The sequence below is a fragment of the Ailuropoda melanoleuca genome, chromosome 8, assembly GCF_002007445.2.
Source record: "Ailuropoda melanoleuca isolate Jingjing chromosome 8, ASM200744v2, whole genome shotgun sequence".
Taxonomy (NCBI): Eukaryota; Metazoa; Chordata; class Mammalia; order Carnivora; family Ursidae; genus Ailuropoda; species Ailuropoda melanoleuca.
In genome coordinates this window covers 14178172-14199078 of record NC_048225.1, presented here as the reverse complement: position 1 = coordinate 14199078, position 20907 = coordinate 14178172, and the positions used below count along the sequence as shown (strand labels likewise).

Here is a 20907-nt window from a genome sequence, read left to right as displayed (position 1 = left end):
ATTTTACACAGCAACTACCAAAAACCAGATGGTTATATATTTTATCTTTACTGAGGAATTTCCTTAGAGGGAGCCTGGAAGTCAATCATGGATAAAGTTAGTTTATACTGGATAAATGTCTATGCATTTCCACAGAATTCCACATTGTTTTGGACGACTGGGAATTGGGTACGATAAACTACTTAGTTTGGGAGCTCTTCTGAAGGAAGGGTATCATCTCTTTTATTTGGTACTCTTACATTACCTTCTCAATAGAGAAAATCACTAGCTTTCAAGTCTGGTAACGGAATGGGAATTGAAAAATGAAAGCTTATTAAACTTTCCCAAAAGCTGAAGCATACTTTCGTTCCCCTCTTGTTTTCATTAAATACACACAGATTCCAAGAGGACAGATTGACTAATGATTGGAGTAGGATACCATCCCATCTCTTTTTTAGAAGAATGGGACACCATTACTTCATTTCACTTCCAGCACACTGAAAACATTACTTGCTTCTACCACCAAAAGAGTTCCTTTTTTTTCCTCTATGATATGTTGTAGTCATTTCATCATTGCCACTGTGAACAGCAGTTTAATAAATACCCAATTTACGTAGGTATTGAGCTGGAGGCTGTGATAGCTACACACGAAAGACGAACCAAAGACGCTTCAGGTACACATTCGTCACGAAGGCCTAGTACATATTTATTGACTCATCCTGTATAATCTCCTACGTCACTTATAACTCTAAATTTATAGAAACCTATTTTGAGATAGTTCAAATAAATCTGTAGGGAGCAAAAAATGACTTCTGAAGAGAGTCGGAGGATCGAGACTATTTAGTACGACAGAATTCCATACAAATAAATTGTAATTTTTCCACAGTCTGTGGCTTACTTCATTGTCAAGCAAAAGAGAATAATTAATTCTTACTCGAGACTTAAAAGAATCGCGGGTCAGAGCAGGTTCAGGTGTGGCTCTGGAAAGATGCCACATTCCTACGGCAACTTCGAATCGCCATTTTGAGTGTTCTCGAGACCTCCCGCCCTGACGTCACTTCCGGTATCACCTGTGTGGTTACCGGGAGCTGTAAACAACGTGTGCAAACATCCAGAGAGCTGTCGGGATGCAGCAGAGCGGAGCGGCTGGAGGCCGTGGCTGCGCTCTGTTCCCACTGCTGGGCGTCTTGTTCTTTCAGGGTGAGAGCGTCGGCTGGGTCCCCCAACTTCCGGCCGGGGGGGGGTTAGGGAAGATGGTCGGTTTTCCGGTTCCGGTGGGGGGGGTCTCAGGAAAGCCCCCACACCATTTCTGGCAGTGCTGGAAGTGGGACGGTGTGAGGGAGCGTGTTCTCTTCTTGTATTCACCAGCCGCCTGAGGGCCGTTGGCAGCTTGTCAGTGCTTTCCTGAGCCCTGGGGAGCTCGACCACCTTGCGTGACTGCTTTGTATTCTGGGGATGGCACGACGTGATAGAACCACGGAGCGCTCTGGCTTTGTGGGCACGCCGTGCTATCTTGTGATGAGTTACCAGCGGTTGACTCTGCTGTGGTTTTGTGGGCTGTATGTCCTGATTAGGAAGGGGCAGGTCTAGTGTTCGGGAGTTTGTCTCAGTAATTTTGGGAAAGAAAATCATGACTGTTGGTGCTTTTATTTTTTGTAGGTGATTTCCAGGGCCTTGGAAGTAAAATGTTTTATTAGTCGCAGAAAGGATGTGCTGTGATTTCGTTACAGTAGAGACGCCTTTTGTTGAGGAAAAAGCAACTGCTGTAGCATGTTAATAACATTTTTAAAATACAAGAAAGAGCATATCAACTTAAAAATTTTAATCTATTGGGGCGCCTGGGTGGCACAGCGGTTAAGCGTCTGCCTTCGGCTCAGGGCGTGATCCCAGCGTTCTGGGATCGAGACCCACATCAGGCTCTTCTGCTATGAGCCTGCTTCTTCCTCTCCCACTCCCCCTGCTTGTGTTCCCTCTCTCGCTGGCTGTCTCTATCTCTGTTGAATAAATAAATAAAATTTAAAAAAAAGAATAAAAAAAATTTTAATCTATTAACTAATATCGTAAGTACAGTAGTCACACTATGGCGTATTCTTAGAATTTGGATAAATTTTGCTTTCCTGAAGTTTTCAAATTGCACAAATTAAAGCCTAACCTAATTACCTTCATTTTAGGGCGCAATTATGGATTTGTGTGTGTGTGTGTGTGTCTTGTCAGGAAATTATATGTTAATAGAGCTAGAAACAGAGTGAACTGTTAAATTCATAAAATTTCCCCGTGGCTAAGTGGGTATTTCTGAAGGGGGCCTTTGACCTAAAGACTTAAGTTGTTCTAAATCTTAGCAGGTAAGGCCAGGAAGTTATTAGTTTGATGACTAATATTCATGTTGCCAGCACACTCCCTGATCCCTCCCAGCACTCTGTCATCACAAGTGTCCAGTTTTTCAGCTAAATTCTTTTGCAATATAATATTTAGGCTAACCTATCACTTCACATAATCCCTGTTTCATCTTTCTCTCCCTCTCACATATTCAAATATTGTCCTGTGAGAAAAAAAATTCTAGAAATGATGGGTAGTTTCTTAAACTTGATGTCATTTTACATTGAAAAGCATCCACCAAATATAGCAGACCAAATAATTCAAACTTAAAATTTTATTTTATGACCTGTATGTACTTGAATTGACTTATCTTTTGTCTTAAAAAAAATTACAGCTTTATGGAGATAGAATTCACATGCCATACAACTTACCCATTTAAAAGGTACAATTGGGTGGCTTTTAGTAAATTCACAGATCTGTGGCATCACCATCATAGTCAATTTCAGAATATTTTCATCGTCCCAAAGAAAAACTCCATACACAGTAACAGTCACTCCTCATTACTCCCTTCCTTCAGCCCCTGGCAGACACCAATCTACTTTCTATGGCTATGACTTGCCTATTCTGCACATTTCACATAAATGGAGTCATACAATATATGTTCCTTTGTGGCTTGTTTCTTTCACTTAGTGTGTTTTCAAGGTTCATCCATTTTTTTTAATATTAAACAATAGACTTTGGTTTCATACCAGTGTTTATTTGCTTTTCCTCTTGAAAGATAGCACCCATTAAATGATTATCTTCTTTGAATTCTCCAAGTTATAAACATGGTCCTGTTTTATCAGTTGTCATAGTACATAGAAACAATAGATTAGGCAGCCTAGGATTCTTATACTTATCTCCATTTAAGTGTGCACTTTTATGATCCAAATGTTGACAGATTTGTATTTTGAAAAATTGGGTGTACAAAACTGGGAGTTTTGTCATATTTTTTTCATTCCTTCTGTGTATAAAATTACATATATTTAAATGTGATTTTCTTGTTTTCCTCCCAAATTAAAAAAATGCTAATTATTACGAGTATTTCTATTGTTGGCTATTTTGACTTGGCAAGAATGTTTTTTTTTTATTTAGGAGAAAAGATAAATATCCCTCAGCACACTACGGCATGGGTGAAAATTTCTAAATAAATGTAACAATGGATTAGTAATTTTTTTCTTACTTTATTTTTTGAGTGGAGTAGACAAATTATTTTACATCTGTTGATTGTAAACACTTAATTTCAGTATAATATATATATACAGAAAAATGAACATATCATAATTGTACAGCTTAATGCATTTTTAGAAACTGAACACATCTGGGTAACCAGCACCTAAATCAGGATATAGAATGTTACTGGTATTCCAGAAACCTTCCTTATACTTTCTTTCAGTCATTATCCTTTCTCTCCCAAGGGGAACCAACATCCTGACATGTAGATTAGTTTAGTTCATCCATGGGTCTTACTTTTCTCTATACACTTAAGACCAACTTATCCAGTGTTTAGATTTCAGCAAAATGACTTTACATATTGATAATTGTAGAAAAATCATGCTCATGAATATGGAATTCAGATATATTAACAAGAAGTTGGTTGATAGGTAGATTTATTAATGGTGTACTTACTATAATTCAGTAACCAAATTTTGCTCAGAACTTGTAGTTTCTATGCTTATTTTGCAATGATTTTTGTTTCATAAAAAGGAAACTGTGCTGGTTTGGTTCAGTTTAATATTACTGAGCATCCACAATGTGCTAGTTTCTGTTTTGATGAGCTCAGGGTCTATTGGAGAAGACAGACAAGTCAACAAATAATTTTAGAATCTGGTACTAAGAGAGAAATGTGGGAGCACAGGAGAGGTGCCCTTAATCTGCCATGAGGATACAGGGAAGACTAACTGGATGTGCCGCCAAAGTTAAATCTCGGAGAAGTTAGAGATAGGGCATGAGTCAAATTCCAACATAGAGAGGAACATGAACAAAGCATAGAGGCATTAAATAACTTAACAAGCAAATTTTCTGAAACTTATACTTTGATTGGGTTAACTTAAATCACACGTGGAGTCTGTATGTGCGTATGTAACAATCAGTGTGCAGAGGTAGTTGGAGGGACGTTAATGATACTATGACTTAAAACTGTAACCCATATATTTCTTCTTTGCTCTAAACCAGGGTTGGCAAACTTTTGTAAAAGGCTAGAGAATAAATATTTTAGGCTTTGTGGGCCATAGGGTCTCTGTTGCAACTACTTAGCTCTGCTTGAGTAGCACAAAAGCATCTATAGACAATATATAAATGAATAAATGTGGCCGTGTTCTAATAAAACTTTATTTACAAAGAGACATTGTAGGTTCGATTTGGCTCACAGGCCATAGTTTGCTGACCTTTGCCCTACACCAAGTGTCCATGGACATTATCTCTTGGCTATTTCAAAGGCACATTAAATTTATCCAAAATCAAGCTCATGTTCTTCCCTGCCAACCCTGGTACTTTTCTAGTCTTTCCTATGTCAGTGAATGATATCGCCAAGTCAGCAGTCTGGGAGTCATCCTTGACACCTCTGTTTCTCTAATATTCCACATCCAATCCACCACCAACTCTTGCTGTAAGTATTGTCTTCCTAGTTTTTTCCATGTCCACTATCACCAACTTCAAGCTTTCTTTATTTCTCATTTGACTATTGTAGTAGCCTTCTAAGTAATCTCCCTGCATTTACTCGACTCCTCCTAAGTATCTTCCCTAGAGTGATCTTTTAAAAATGAAAACTTCATCATGTCTCTTCTCCTTCAGTCCCATATTTAAGTATTTTCCATGGCTTCCCATTACTCTAAGAATAAGGACCCAAATCTCTGAGGTTCTGCATGATCTGCTTCCTCCTTACTTCCTAGCAACATCTTTCTCTCATGTTTTTTGTGTTGGAGCCATACTGCCTTCCTTTTGGTTCCTTGGCTGACTGTGCTCCTTCCTGGCACAGGACCTTTGCATATGCTGTGTTCTCTGCCTGGAGTGCTCTCCCTCTCCTCACCTTGTCACCCTTCCTTCAGAGCTCAACTCAAAAAGTAACCTTTTCAGGGAAACTTTCATTAACCACTCCCTTCTCCTCTACCATAACTGGTGCCATTCTCATAGTCACTCTCTTTGTCTTTGCTTTGTAGTACTTATCAGATTTTGTAATTATACATTTGTGTTTATGATTGTTTGGGTAATGTGTTGAACTTTTGCTGTATTTTAAGCTCCAAGATAGGGAGTGTATTTATTTTGCTCACGTTTAATTCCAGGCTCAGACAGTGGCACAAAACAGATCCTCAGTAACTATATGTTTGAAGAAGGAATGAATGGATAAGAATATTGTCATGGAAGCCTTGGGGTAGAGAAGGATAGAGAAGAGCAAGGAGTCACTGCATGAGAGAGAGCCAGTAAAATCAGGACAGAAGAGTATCTATTGGAGGTTTTATCAGTTGGATTTTGTAGTTTTAAGACATGATGCTCTTTACCAGAAATGGTAGTAGAGTCTGTATTGCACTATAGGGACCCAGAAGTGAATGGGAAGGGAGGAAATGGAAATGCCGGGTGTACGCTGCTCTTTCACAGAGTTGGCCTAGAAAGGAAAGAGAGGGCAGTAGTTGGTAACACGTAGCGTTGCAGGGTTAAGAAAAGATCATTATTATTTTGTTTTGTTGTTATTTTTTGTTGTTAAGGATGGGAGAGACTTCTCTGTGTTTAGAGGCTGAAGGGGGAGAGAGTCCCTCTGGAAAGGAAGAGATTTGAAGATAGTAGAGAGGGTTTTTCTGCTGAAGCAGGGCTTGGTGGGGAGGGATCTAAGGGCAGAAACAAAGAGGTTGGCCTTGTGTAGGAGAAGGGATACCACACCCTTTCAGATTGGAAGTATGGGTGGTTGTAGACAAAGGAGAGTGCATGGCTGGGCAGTTTGTATAGCCTTAAATTTCTTGAAAAAGTAAGAGGAGACATTTTCTTCTGAGAATGAGGGATTTGGAGGTTGCGTAGAGGGTGGAGAGAATGGCAGAGGTTGGAGGAATCAGAAAGAGGAGCTGACCGCGGCTGGTTAAAGGGTCATTGTGCCTCATTAAGGACTCAGCTATAGATGGAATCCACAAATTTCTTATGGTAACTCTCTGTGCAGTTTTGTGATTTTTCTCCTTCAGTGTGCACCCACCGCAGTCTAGGAGCGGTCATCTAGGGCTGAGCTTTTCCTGAACGGGTGCACTGGAAAGAGAGGAGTGTAGAGGACTTAAGAATGTTGGAAATACTGTAAAAAGGGGATAGGAAGAGAGTGGGTGACTGAGGCGGACACTTCGTTTCTATACTAGAGTTTCTGGTGACCTGTCCACCTCTTTCTCTCAGTCTCTGTCTGCCTCCTTCCCCCCGAGTTTTTGCCCTCGAGGTGCTTGTGTGTAAAAGGGGAAATCGAGGGCAGTCAACAGTACGTGTGCTTGCGTGGCATTATGTACTAACTGTTGGGGGGACAGTGAAGAAAGAGCAGTGAACTGCACCAGGGAAGGCATCACAGACGGGGCTGCTACTGGAGCAGGGTTTTGAAGGTGTGTGACCATTGGGGGGGTGTGGTATGGTAGGGACAGGTTGGATTGGTAGAAATGAAGAGAGCCTTCCAGACAAAGCCATATTCAGAGAGTGGCATGAAAGGACAGAGTAAATTTGGGAAACGGAGGACATTCTGGGCATGGTGAAAGGGATGGGGGGTTGGTGGGTGGAGAGGCAGAAGTTTGGGGCCAGATTGTCACTATGTGGATTTTATTCTATAGCCCAAGAAGGAATTATTGAAGGTTTTTGAATGTTTGTGCTGTTCATTTTAATAATAACAGCTAACATATACTGAAAGGTTCTCTTTCAGAGGCTGTGCGAAGCATTTTATGTGTTATCTTATTTAATGTTATTGGATCCTTACAGTGATCCAGTGAAGTACGTCTTGTCATTCTTCCCATTTACTGAGTAAGGAAATTGAAACTTGAACAAGTTAGGTAGCTGTGATTAAAATCTCACGCTAGAAAGTAGTTGGGCTAGAATGCAAATCCAGGTCTCTTTAATTCTAAATCCATGCTTTCAAATCTCTTGACTGTACCTACATTTTAGGATAAAGTAATAGTATTGGGAGAATGTCGATTATCTGCTGGATCTTAAATGGTGTGTAGGGTGGGTCGGGACTGAGGGCTTGGGAGAGAGTAGGGGCTGAGGGATGAACGCTTTCTGGGCGAGGAACAGCGTTTGCCAAGTCATGGAAGGAACGACAAGTTTAGCATGGCAAAGTCAGAGTGGATGTGGAAGAAACGGAGGTAAGTCTCATCTTTGGGATGGGTCAGATGCTTATTAGAGTTGTGAGCTCAGTCTTGGTCTCCTCCTTTTAAGAATGTGAACAGACTAGATTGTCTTGAGAGGAGCAAGGAAAATGATTCAAAGCAGACAGAGGTAAAGGTGTTGATGACTCATAACTGTGTCTGTGATGGGAAAGGTTGAGACAGTGTAGGCAGAAATGAGGAGGCGCACTGGGCACTTACTCTGGGGTAGGCAGGCTTTCCAGTGTTAACACCCGTTTTAACTCATTTGTTCCTCACACTGACCTTCTAAGGTAAGTGCTGCTGTTATTATCATTCTCACCAGAGTGAGAAACTGAAGAGTAAAGGAGCTTGCTGAGACCACAGAGCCAGCAAGCCATAGTGCTGGGATTTGCATCCTACCTCAACCAGGGGGACTGCGGGTGTGTGGATGGACTGTGGGTTTGTTCTGTTCTGAATCCTCCCCACTCTGTTTGCCTTTGGCCTGCCAAAAGAATCAGGGCTTGTTGCGGTGGAGAAGAAAGCAGTAAAAACAAAGTGCTGGTGACTTTCCTAGAAAATGGCTCCCTCGTGGAAGATAAATTTCTACTCAGTGTTTTTTGAAAGGGGGTTGGTCAGAATAAAGTTGGAATGCCGATGTTGGACCTATGAGCCAGTTATGGCAGGAGTTAATTCTCTAGAGAGTTTAAAAACGATATCTTATTTTTGCATTTTAGAATGCATTAAATTGTTCTGTTTTCCTCCCCATGATTTACTTTTAATGGATGTGGGATTCATTAACCAGCTTTAAGAGAGGAAAAGATAAAACACGACTAGACAGAACCTGGAGGCAGTTTTCTAAAATTCTTTGAAAAAATTTCCTCTTCTCATTTCCTGTTCTCATTTTGCTGGTGGTTGAGAAAGTGGTAGCTTCAGGTTACAGCCAGGCTGTACACAGGGGCAAGTCCCTTAGATCACAGCAGCTGCTATAATTTCTGGGGTGTCAGTGTGTCAGGGGGGTTGCACGGCATCGCCTTTTAGCTGCTATGGGCGGACCTACTTGTTTGTACTGTGTTTAACCACAAGTCTGTATTTGGAAAAATGCTGGTGTGATTAAGTTTTAGATTTTTACCCAAGCATCCATTCTGTGATTTAATATTGTAAAATGACAAAAATACTACCCTTGATTCATGCAGATACCTGCTTCTTGTCCTTCTGGGCCTGCCTGAGAAGATATTTATTTTATTACTGTGAGAGCCCGAAAAATGATAGTGTCTCTGTATTGCTCACTCACATCTATTATCTGTCCCAGCCTAACGCTTACCTTTTAAATGTTTGGGCTTGCCTTGATTAGGTGTTCACATCGTCCTTTCCTTGGAGATTAAAGCAGACGCCCACGTCCGGGGTTATGTGGGAGAGAAGATCAAGTTGAAATGTACCTTCAAGTCGACTTCCTCTGTCACTGACAAACTCACCATAGACTGGACGTACCGACCCCCCAGCAGCAGTCGCACAGAATCAGTGAGTGCTCCCTATTAAGGAAATGTCTTTGAGTCTTCAGTGGTCCACAGCTCTGGACTCCTTTTATTCCAGGTCCCAGGCATACCTCAGGCCTTCTCATCTTAGAATCAAACATGAGCTTCTGCATAAATAGAGGAAGATGAGCTTCTATCCTGTATGGCATTCATTTGGTCATGTAGGGCTTTTCATTTTCCATGTGAGAATATTGTAAATAAGCTATAGGAAAAAAATGGTCGGAAACTCCGAGGAGATGTGATTTAATTTTGTTTCCCCTTTGTTGTTTCCTTTTGCATGTTATCATTGCTTGTTTTCAGATTCAAGCTACTAAAAAGAGTACCTCCAGTACTGTGGGACAGAAAAATTCTATAGGTCCCCATCATAGACATCTTTTCTCATAAAGTTGCTCATTTCCTGTGGTATGAGGTTGTCTCAATGGGTGTATCTGTTGGTATATCTGTACTCTGTGGATTTGTCTTGGCCTCGTCTCCTAGTGTATAAACATCTGCATTGATTTATATGGCTCCCTTTGAAGGAGATGGTGGCACCTCGTGTGGGTGACAGATGGTCTTGCAGTATTAGAAGCAATATACTTTATACACACATATAAAACACATTTATGGTTCAGCTCCCATTGTGGATGTCTAATTGAAGATTGCAATGCTGTAAAAAACCCTTTCTCTTTATGCTTCCAGCAATACCTTAAGTTCAGGATAGATGCTATCAAGAATGCGAATGTCGTAGCTGTATGGAAGATTATATTTTTGAAAGTATCCTTAATTCTTTTATCCTGTTTCCTTTGTTGGAGAACTTTCTCTTTGATTTTAATATATGAGCTTTGAGTTTTGTTTTAGGACCCATTATCGAATGCCACATAGCTAGGAGCCAGGTAGGGGTTTTCCTCGAAGGCAGGTAGGAGTCTATTTGTGGTTGCTTTTTCTTTAGATTTAAAATAGTTCACTTTATTTCCAGTGGTCAGAAAACTATGGCTGGCCTTATTTGACTCTGCCTCCTTGAACAAAAGTAGGACAGAGCGTGCAGTGGGAGATCTTCTTGGTTCAGAAAACCTTAATTGCAAACAGCAGTTCCTGTATGCTGCTGCTTTCTGTGAGACTGGTCAGAAAGCAGGCTCACGCAGGTTGGAATCAGTGTACCCGTAAAGTCACATTACCTGATTGCCGCAGTCCAGGTCAAGTCAGTCAGGATTCTGTTAGACTAAGCGGTTGGCAAGGATTTGGGTATCACCAATTCAACTTGGAGCTTACAGGTTGGATTAATCTTGAAGATACACAGCAGGCCTTGTTTTGTCAGTAAGAATTTCAAACCCTTCTATATACATGCTGATAATCAGTGGTAGGCATTCTTTACCTCCCTGTGAGTGTGTGGGGTGGGTGGGGGGGTGGGTGTGTTTTTAAAGATTTTATTTTTAAGTAATCTCTACACCCAACATGGGTCTTGAACTCACAACCCTGAGGTCAAGAGTCACTGCTCCACGGATTGAGCCAGGCAGGTGCCTCTTACCTCCCTCTTTGGAACACTCATCACACATGTTATTAATTCTTAATATCTGTCTTTCCCATTAGACTGTAAAATCCATGAGAGCAGGACCCGTGCCTGTTTGGCTCTCACTCTATCATTTTGCTTAACACAGTGCCTAGCACATAGTAGGTGTGCCATAAATATTCGTTGAATGAGTGCACGAACAAATGAACTGAGAAGTGATTCAACATCTTCTCTGGGAAGCTGCTCTTCAGAACTGAGCAATTTAGTGGTTGTGAATGGGGAAGTACCAAGTAAACAAAGAAAGAGGAAAGCCTTGAATCTTGCGTAAGAGAGAAAGATCATATTGTCTTGTAGTACCTGCCTGGCCTACCACCAGACATAATGAGGTGCTTCTGGTGACAAAGCGACCGGTCACCAATGTGAAGAGGCACCATTTTAATTCAACGTACATTCATTGAGTCCTGATCATGCATTTGGCTTGGGGTTTTTATTAATTGCCAAGATAGATAACTCAAGAGAGGCTTGGTTATATTGTACCTACTTTTGTTTGAGATTAAGCCGAAGCTTCCCCTGCCCACATACTGCCTGTGTGCCTTTGAATAACTCACTTAGTTTTTGGCCTTGTTTCCCTTTCTACAAATTTGGAATAATCATACCTGCCCCATGTATCGTTCAGTGTTGTTATGCGGGTCAAGTGAGTAAATCTGTGGGAATCATTTGCACACCAGACAGGACTACACAAATAATAGATGCTACTTTAGAATAGGGCTTCTCAGCTTTGGCACTGTTGACATTTTGAGCTGGAGAATTCTTTGTTGTGGGGGGCTATCCTATGCACTGTTAGATTTTTATCAGTATCCCTGACCTCTACCCACTAGATGCCAGTAGCATTCTCCCCAACTGTGATAACCAGAAGTGTCTCCAGATATTGCCAGATGTTTCCTGGAGGCCCACATTGCCCCCAGTTGAGAACTACTGCTTTAAGACTTCAAGGAGAATTTAGATCTTTGAGAGTTAGGATCCTAGGACTCTTTGGTCTCTCATTTTCCTGATAAGTTGTATTAACTTGTCTTTTAACCTATAGGATGGAGGTGAACAAAACATAAAAAAAAAAGTCCAACTGAGAAAACCCATTATCCATTTGTATTTTATTTTGGACCTGCTTAGCTTTACATTTTCATTGCATTTTGCAAATTAACTTTTTTGTTTGTTTGTTTGTTATGGTTTTGCTTTCTTAGATTTTTCATTATCAGTCCTTCCAGTACCCAACCACAGCAGGTACATTTCGGGATCGAATTTCCTGGGTTGGAGATGTATACAGAGGGGATGCGTCTATAAGCATAAGCAACCCTACCCTAAAGGACAATGGGACATTCAGCTGTGCTGTGAAGAATCCCCCAGATGTGCACCATAATATTCCTGTGACAGAGCTAACAGTCACGGAAAGGGGTAAGCTAACTGCCACCTTCTTCTGCCGGGTTCCGTGACTACCGTGCTGCGTACTGGAGAGGTCAGGGACAAGCAACTACCTGTCTTTGTAAGCCAGTCTGTCAGTGGAACATTCTGCCATCCTGAATTGGCTATTAGGATGAATTTCTTGACCTTGATTTTGCAAACCGAAGTTGTTATTCAAATGTTGTTACAGTTTCCCCATTATCTATTTTTTATTTTAACTTCAGGTGCCCAGAGGTCTTGTGGAACGCGTCACAAACCCCTAAGAAACGGAGGCTTGTTGTCTGTGTGACGTAGAAGTCATCTGATTTCCCCAGTCTGTTCAGACCCTCAGTTACGGGGCCGTGGTCTTGCCCGTGTGTTGAAAGGGAGCCCCTTCTAATGATGGGAGGCAGCACATTTCTTTTATGTTGCAAAGGGCGGCAGCTTCCTTTTATCGAGAAGCATAGGAAAGTAGGTTAAGGACTGACCTTTTTTCCTACGTTATTCTCGGGTGACTACTGAGTGGTCAATCTAACCCACAGTTAGCTTTGAACCAAAGACGCAGAGATACGGAACTGCATTATGGTTCGTTATAGATGCCTTATCATCCCCCAGGTCTTTCTCAAAGTCTGTCTGTCCGTCTGTCTTTTTCTCCCCCTTTCTTTCTCCCTTCCTTTCCCTTCCTCCTCTCTTTCTTCTTCTTCTTCTTTTTTTTTTTTTTAAGATGATAACTCAAGGTTTCAAGGATACAGGCATGTTCATGCTGCAGGCTGAGTAGAAACTAGTATAGTTTTTTTGGAAGTCAGTTTGGTTGTATGAACTTGATGCCTTCAAAGTGTATGCCCTTTGATCCAGGAATCCCATTTTAAATTTCATCTTCAAGAAATAGAGGTAAATATGAGGATTTATGTACAAGGATGATCATCATACTGTAACTTGTAGATTCAAGGAATTGGAAAGAGCTCGAGTGTCCAGCGTTACAAGATTGGTTCAGTAAATTACTCAGTGTGGTAGAATCCTGTGCAGCCATGACAAAGTAACACTCGGAGGGAACTTTTAATGACCTGGGAAAAATTTATCGTATATTACGTAAAAAGGGGAATTTAGAAATAGTCCATAAAAATATGATCCATACTTCTAAAACTAGGCACTCTCCTCCCTATCTGCAGACCTGTACGCACATACTCCTAGAAAGAACACCGAACCAGTGGATACCAGCTTGTCAGTCCTACGTAGTGGGATGATGGGTGCATTTTTGTTCTTTGTACTTTTGTGTACTTTCTCCCTCTTCTATAACAAGTTTATTCTTGTTGTAATCAGAATACAAGAGCAAAAGTAAAGTCTAACTCATGTCGAGGAAGGCCCTTTTGCATGTGTCTCCCTCTCAGCTTCCCTCTTTCCTCCTCTAGGTTTTGGCACCATGCTCTCCTCCATGGCCCTCCTCTCCGTCCTTGTCTTCCTCCCCTCAGCTGTGGTGGTGGTTCTGCTGCTGCTGAGGATGGCGAGGAAGTCCGCAGGGCTGAAGAAGAGGAGCAAGTCTGGCTACAAGAAGTCGTCTATTGAGGTTTCAGATGAGTAAGTTCAACTGGAGCCCCGAGCACTTAACCCCTTTCCTGTTCAGAGCCCTGCTTTGTGGCGGGTCCCCAGAGCCCTGAATGCACCCCTTTCCTTTTTCCCAGGCCCAATTTAGTTCTGCCGAAGAGTACGAGAAGGAAGGTTGGAAGTGAATGTAGTGGATATTAACTTGGAGAGAGAGATGGAGGGGTGAATATAGGGTCCTAGTCTCTGCTTTGGAAATCAGACTGTTCTGTGCTGTGGGTCTGCATATGAATTCTGAAGTGGAGGGGCGCCTGTGTGGCTCAGTCAGTTCAGCGTCCAGCTCTTGACTTTGGCTTAGATCATGACCTCAGGATTGTGAGATCAAGCCCCACATCAGGCTCCGTGCTGGGCGTGAAGTCTGCTTAAGATTCTCTCTCTCCCTCTCCCCTCTCTTTCTCTTTCTCCCCCTCTCTAAATAAATAAATAAAAATTCCGGAGTGGATATCAAAATTCACAGGAAATTCCAAGTCAGTTATTTTTCGCTTCCCTTCTCGGCACCAAGCTGATGTGTCCCGACAGAAAATGCCTAAGCAGTGAGGAAGGCTTTAAGAGTCGTCTTGGACAGCAAAACCAGTTTAAATAAGCAAGATGTGTTCTTGGTCAGCAGATGCTCTGAGGGGCTAATCAGATTGGGATTATCAAAGGCATTTATGAACCATCATGTTGCCAGTGAGCAGGCATGAGCCAGTATTTTCCCTAGGAGTAAATCTACTAAAACAGGTGACAGAGGTCTGCATAAAACCCATTTTGGTTCTCCGTTGTCTCTATCAGAGGTTCTTAGCCTTAGGAGGGAAGTCTTCCCGGGGGAGGGTCTGAAATGTTCTTTTTCTGCACACGTGTGCATGTGTGTACTTGTGCATGTATGTTTATTTCATGGGAGAGAGAGTGCCCTTTGTAGGAATCTGTGGCCCCCCCCCCCAGAAATGTAAAGAGCTCTTGGTAGAAATACTAAGATGTCTATTTCTAAGCACGATCTACCAAGATTCCTTATGCTCCAACCTTCAGGCCCCTTGTTCCCTGACATTTCATCTCGTTCACGCCACATGCCAGATACACAGCTTATTTTCTTCTCTAAATACGCTGCACTCCCTCAGGTCTTTTTTCTTTTTTTCCTCCACATGCTTTTCTCTCGCTTGGAATCCTTTCCTTCCTTCCCTTCTTTTCCTGGAAAACTCTTCCTGATCCTCCAAGACCCAGCTGGAATGTCTCTTTCTCCGGAGTCTCCCTGAGTCCTCCCCGGAGAACAGGTCACTCCCTCCTCTTTGCTGCCCTAGCAGTTTGATCTTAAGCTTATGAAAACATTTTATTACATTGTGTCATAATGTGCTTGTTAGGTTTCAACAGGTTTCTCACACCCATGAGGCTGGGAGCTTTTCAAGGGGCAGTGTTTCCTTTATGTCTTGGTCCCCAGCCCAGCACAATGGCTCAGATGCGGTTGGTGCCCAGTACATTTCTAAGTAAATGATTGGGACCAGCTCCTATTTATTGGGCACTTGCTATGTGTCAGACACTGTGGTACGTGGTTTACGTGTGGTTATTTTTTATCCCAGCACTTAAGTAACCTGCCTACTCACCCTTCTAAGTGGCAGAACTGGAATTTACAGCGAGACCTGTCTGACCTCACTAGCTGTGCGCTTACGTGCTCTACTGTACTGAGGACAGGGATTGTTCAGATTTGCTTTGTCCTTTTTCTCCAGCACAGACCAAGAGGAGGGGGATGACTGCGTAGCGAGGCTTTGTGTTCGTTGTGCCGAGTGCCTGGTAAGCCCATGCCATTTCTCAGTTCACTGTTGGTGTTCCATTTTCCTGCTTACTTAAGGGGATCCTTTGCCCTCAGAGGCAGCAGACAATGGGTGGATAATGTCCAGAGCAAGGTATGAACCAAGGTCTTCCCCCAAAGCATTTTGGTCTCAGGTGACCCATTCTAACCATTTTTTTGTTTTCTGTCTCCTGGGCATAGGGTGGTGTCCTTAGGTTAGGGAGGGTTAGGTGAGTCTCTGCCTACTGACAGAGAGCACCCTGCTAGAGGAGGGGCCTGTGCCACCAAGGTCATGCTAGGAGACTTTGGCCGGCTGGACTCAGAATCCTGAATTGAACTTACCTGCTGTGCCTCAGTTCTTCTCCCAGGGAATTAGAGTGATATAACCTTTTAGGTGATTTATGGCATTATCAGCATGAAATACCCATGTTACAGGGGTGCCTGGGTGGCTCAGCTGGTTAAGTGTCTGCCTCTCGATCTCAGCTCAGGTCTTGATCTCAGGGTTGTGAGTTCAAGCCACGTGTTGGGCTCTCTGCTGGCCGTGAAGCCTACTTAAAAAAAAAAAGAAACATCCATGTTGGAAGGCCTGAGTGTTGATTTAAATTTCAAAAGGCGGTCATCCCCCCATTTTTTAAGTTCTTGCTGTGATTGGTAGGCTTGTGTGGCTGTCCCAGCGTCCTAGGAGGAGAGACTGTCTGATGTGGTGCAGTTGGAAACAGGTCAAAAGCAACTTATGATCTAATATGAAACATACCTGTCATTGCAGGGCTTAAACTTGAGTTTTCTTTGTACTCACTGCCAGGCTCAGCACTTGGCCAGATGACTACAGCCCAACTGTTCACTGCAGTGCTCTTTGTTTCTCTGTCAAACTTGAGTGTAATAGCTAAGATGAAGGGAAGGTTGAAGAGGATCTAGCAATAACCCTTCAGGGTTTGAACACTCTGATCACACAAAATAAGGTAGTGTTCATGATTGTCGTCATCCACATTTCAGATATGAATTCATTCAGCACTTATTTACTGAGTATCTGATACGTGCCAGATATGATTCTGGGTACTTAGGAAACACATGTGAATAATACTGACAAAAATCTCTGCCCTCAAATAACTTACATTCTTTTCCATGCATAGAAAACTTTCATTCTTCAAGACACAACTAAACTGTCACTTTCTTGTAAATTGTGGGTACAAACAATAACTAACTAAATCTTTTAAAAATAAGCAAAACATAGAGTATACCAGATGGTACTTAATGCAGTAGAGAAAAACAAAATAGGGAAAGGAGATGGGATGGCTTGATATAGGGTATGGTATTAAATAGGGTGACTGGGGACACCCTCACTAAAATGATATTTGAGCAAACACCTGAAAGAAGTAGATGGGAAGCCATATAGCTGTTGTGGAGGAACATTCCGGACAGAGGAAATGGTAGGTGCAGCGACTCTGTGGAGGGGCCATGATTGGCACGTTCTTGGGACAGCAAGGAGACCAGTGTGGCAGGAATGAAGTGAGAAAGGGGAGGAATCGCATTTGTTGATATCAGAGAGACAGTGCCATGTCTTATGAACATAATAAGTGAATGGAGTGAACTGGGCTTTTTTTCCTGATGAAATGGAATGCACTGGAGGTTTTTGAGAAGAGAAACACTATGTATTTCCAAAGGCTCACTCTGGCTCCTGTGTTGAGAATAGGTGGTACCATGGTCAAGGGACCATGACAGTCAGAGAGCCCAAATAGGAGACCTTAGCAATAATGCAGATGAGAGAAGATGGCACTGGCTTGAACCAGGGTGGTAGGAAGTGGTTGTATTCTGATTATAGTTTGAAGGGAAAGCCAGAAGGATTTATGGATGGGTCCTCACGTATCTGTGAAAGAATGAGAGGAATCAGGGATAATTCCATGGTTCTTGACCTGAGCAACTGGTGGAATCGCTAGAATAGGTGGAGTAGATGTAGACTAGAGCCGTGGAGCTCTCCAAGGTTGATAAATTGGGAAGAGGAAGGGGAATTGGTAAAGGAGGCTGAGAAAGAATGTCTAGTGAAGTAGGAGAAAACCAGGAGGGTTTGCTATCATGGGAGCCGAGTGGAGAATGTGTTTCAAGGTAAAGAGAGTGATTAACTGTGTCAGTTGCTCCTGAATCAGGTCAAGTAAAACGAGAACTTAGATTTGATTGTTGGCTGATCTGGTGATGCGGAGGTCGTTGGTGACCTTGGCAAAAGCAGCTTCAGGAGAATAGAGGGGAAGAAAGCCTGAGGGGGCTAAGGTTGAGAAAGAATGCAAAGAGAGATATTGGTGACAGTGGGTGTCAACAGCTCTTGCAAGGAGTTTTGCTGTGAAGAGATGCAGAGAAATAGGGTGATAGGTAGGAGGGAGATGTGTGTCAAGAGTTACTTTCTGTTTAAGATGGGAGAAATGATAGCACGTTTGTATGCCAATGGAAATCATTCAGTAGAAAAGGAAAAAATGATGCTACAGGAGGACAGGGAGGTGGCTGGAGTAGCTCCAGAGTGTGATGCCCAATGGGGGTGCTGACCTTAGAGAGAGGCAGGGAGAGGGGATCCATAAGAAGAGGAAGGAAGGCCACGCAGATGGGCCCAGATGCAGGTGAGTGCATAAACATGGTGACTGGAGCTCCTGGAAGTTCCCTGCTGAGCACTATATTCCACATGTCAGGAGAAAGCATGGTCATCAGCTGAGAACGAGGTGAGGAGGAGCGGCTGGAGGTTTGAGGAAAGAGGGAAAGGTATGGAACAGTCATCCAGGAGAATAGGAGAACGATGGGCCAGAGAAATGTGGTGTACCAGGTAGTTACTAATTGGCCACTTGAGGTTAGAAGTAATGAATACAAGTTTAAATAATAAAAATAAGAATAATGGTAACCGTAGCTAGTCTTGAATGAGTGCTTACACAGCGCTAGGCACAATGTGGAGTGATTTCTGTACATTGTCTCATTCAGTTCTTGTCGCCTTTCTATGAGGTACCTGTATTTTTATTACCCCCACTCCATTTTACAGATAATGAAACTGAGGCCTAGAGATGTTTAATAACTTTACTCAAGGTCACACAGCAGCAAGGGGTGGAGCTGGCGCTGGAACTCAGGGAAACCGAAAAACCCAGGCTCAGCTATAGTTCTCATGTTCTGCTGCAGACGGGCGCCTTTTCGTGTGTGTTGAGGTTTTAAAAAATATCCACCATGGAAAAGGGAACTGTTAGGGTGTCAAACCAGAAATTAGTCCAAAAGACAGCAAATGTATTGAGGTCCTGTGAGGCTTCATGGGAACGCAGGTGTGCTGAGTCCGTGCCATTTCAGCGCCAGTGTCACCTCGTGCTGAGTTCTGTCGAGGAGTCCTAGCACAGCGTCTTCATCTAAACTCTGACAGTCGCATTCTACTTCGTATCAACACCACAACTGCTGTTCTTCCCCTCCAGGACTCAGACTATGAAGAGACGTATTGATGAAAGTCTTCATGATACAAGAAGAGTCACGTGCTGGCCGAAGAGGTCCCGTTCCACTGGCAGCTAAAGCCTCAGAGAAGCAGAGCTGGCTTGGATGGCGGTGATGGCGGATTCTGGAAGTCATCAGGAGAGACTTCAGGAACCATTTATTTATTGAAAAAATGTTCTTTTTATATTTATAAACTGTTCACGAACTCTCCGAAGAAACTTAGAACTACCCCTTTTAATAAGTTATGCTCTAGTTGAATGAAGGAGTTCTCTTCCTGAATAGAAAGACACTTTTTGTTTCCCCTGTGCTCTTGAATGTATTACATGTTTTCTTCCAGTTATTTGAGGGGAATCCTAAATGTTGGCCACACCGTGGGTGCCAAAATAGCTTAAAAAAAAGAAATGGAGCTCATAGCTTCCTGATGTGCTACCAGATGAAAGGTTTGTCGGGTATCAGTGTCCCTTGTTATTTGCTCCATGAACGTTTTCAGCTGTGAATCAGCAAAGAGAATATACTCCTGGGTTTCATGACACTTTCAGTTGTGTTTGTGTGACTTGGAACCCTAATTTCCGTTGAGTTGGCAGGGCCAGGAGTCCATGTTTTGCTTTGACTGGGTTTTTAAAGTATTAAAGTATCATCAATTTATAATTAAGGAAGGGAATGGTGACCTAAGGGGTCCCTTTCTTTTGTCTTGCTAGGTGCAGTTTTTTACTTTACTTTCTTGTAGCTGACTGATTTGGTTTCCCTCTTGATGTCCCAGATCAGAGGCAAGAAAAACTCTTTGAAAGGTTTTTAGTGGGGAGTGTAGAGAACCTTTCCTCAGTTATTTGTGAGGAAATGCTCTTTTTTAACAAATCCCATTCTGGAGTTCAAATGTTGGATTGACTTTAATGATTGACTTTCTGTTTAAAGGAAATAGTCTTTTGAGTCATTCTTCAGAACTTTTTTGTGTTCTACAATGCGCCAAACACGAGTGAGCTAAGGTATTTACAAACAGGTTTTGCATAATATTTGATACAAGGAAGTGAGGTGGTACGAAACCTTTGCTTCTCGTTTCTGTTCTCCGGTACCTTACATCGACTTCCTCCACTTTCCTTCAGCAACTGATTTCATATTTTAATTTACATGGGATTTTCTGTAAGCCATTAGAAAATACGTGGGACATGTCTGGAAGGATCGACAGTGTAGTCCTCTGTAAAAGAGCGAGAGAGTTTACTTCTCAATTATGAGAGACAAAAATTGTCCCCTCCCCTCATCTTTTGTTTTTTTCAACAGGGGGGTCCGTCGTTCTTCACTAGGTGGCTCAGGAGGTCTCCATTATTACAGCATCCTACAGCATATACATTATATAAAAAATCACTTCGCCAAGATTCACTTCTAAAAATTTGGGTTATTAGTTCTGGAAGTCATCGGTAAAGACTTTAAGAAATATGACATAGGTTTGGCCTGGCCTCTCTTGTCAATCCAGTCCATACAGAAGAGAGTCTGGTTAGTTAATTAGACATTATGCTTTTCGTCTGGTCACATAAGGAAGTGGGAGAGGAAAAGACACATTGACTGTTTATTTCCAGTGGTTAAGCCTCAAAGTCTTGAGCTCCTTGGGCTCGTCTGGGGCCAGTCTAGTGAGAAGTCTGACACCTCAGCAGAGGGGAAAACATGTTTGAGCAACAAGAGTAAATACTTTGGGCTCTAGGACATTTGAAGATAGAGATCTAATTGTGGGTCCTCATGTGTCTGAGAAAGAGATGATGCTACGGGAACCCAGCTAAAACCGCATTTCATGAATTGAGGAACTGGTTTTATCTGGGTTTTCTTGTGATTTCCTTTCAGGCATGTTATGAGGATTAATCTGGGGTAGTACGTTTGTCCCTTTAGGTAGATGGTGCTGTGGGGATACTTGGTCATTGTTATTTTGTAGCCTTGATGGTGATTTGAACAAGTCCCTTTCTTCTTAAGTGACGGAACAGTAGCGTCCTTCACGGGAAGAGAGTAAGCTGATTACTTAGTCTGTTCCATGGCTTTAAA

General features: G+C 42.4%; 1 protein-coding gene across 4 annotated transcripts; it reads left to right on the top strand.

The window, feature by feature from the left end:
- The first annotated feature begins 983 nt into the window (after positions 1-983).
- Positions 984-19798, top strand: MPZL3 (myelin protein zero like 3). 4 transcript variants are annotated; one of them, XM_002927878.4, is made up of 6 exons: positions 984-1179; positions 8980-9146; positions 11885-12095; positions 13490-13655; positions 15377-15440; positions 18867-19798. In XM_002927878.4, the coding sequence occupies exons 1-6, from the start codon at positions 1107-1109 to the stop codon at positions 18891-18893; spliced, it is 708 nt and encodes a 235-aa protein (XP_002927924.1). In that variant the 5' UTR covers positions 984-1106; the 3' UTR covers positions 18894-19798. The 4 variants fall into 4 exon arrangements, with proteins under 4 accessions (XP_002927924.1, XP_011233881.1, XP_011233879.1 ...); XM_011235578.3 differs by lacking the exon at positions 984-1179 and adding an exon at positions 8565-8875; XM_011235579.3 differs by lacking the exon at positions 15377-15440.
- Positions 19799-20907: the final 1109 nt, after the last annotated feature.

What these genes read in the sequence shown, in the direction of transcription:
- MPZL3 (XM_011235577.3), top strand. Translation starts at nt 8,791, where the DNA reads ATGACAAAAATACTACCCTTGATTCATGCAGATACCTGCTTCTTGTCC. An exon ending in AAGATATTTATTTTATTACT is followed by an intron (nt 8,876 to 8,979) that starts GTGAGAGCCCGA and finishes TGCCTTGATTAG; the next exon opens with GTGTTCACATCGTCCTTTCC. An exon ending in GCAGCAGTCGCACAGAATCA is followed by an intron (nt 9,147 to 11,884) that starts GTGAGTGCTCCC and finishes TTGCTTTCTTAG; the next exon opens with ATTTTTCATTATCAGTCCTT.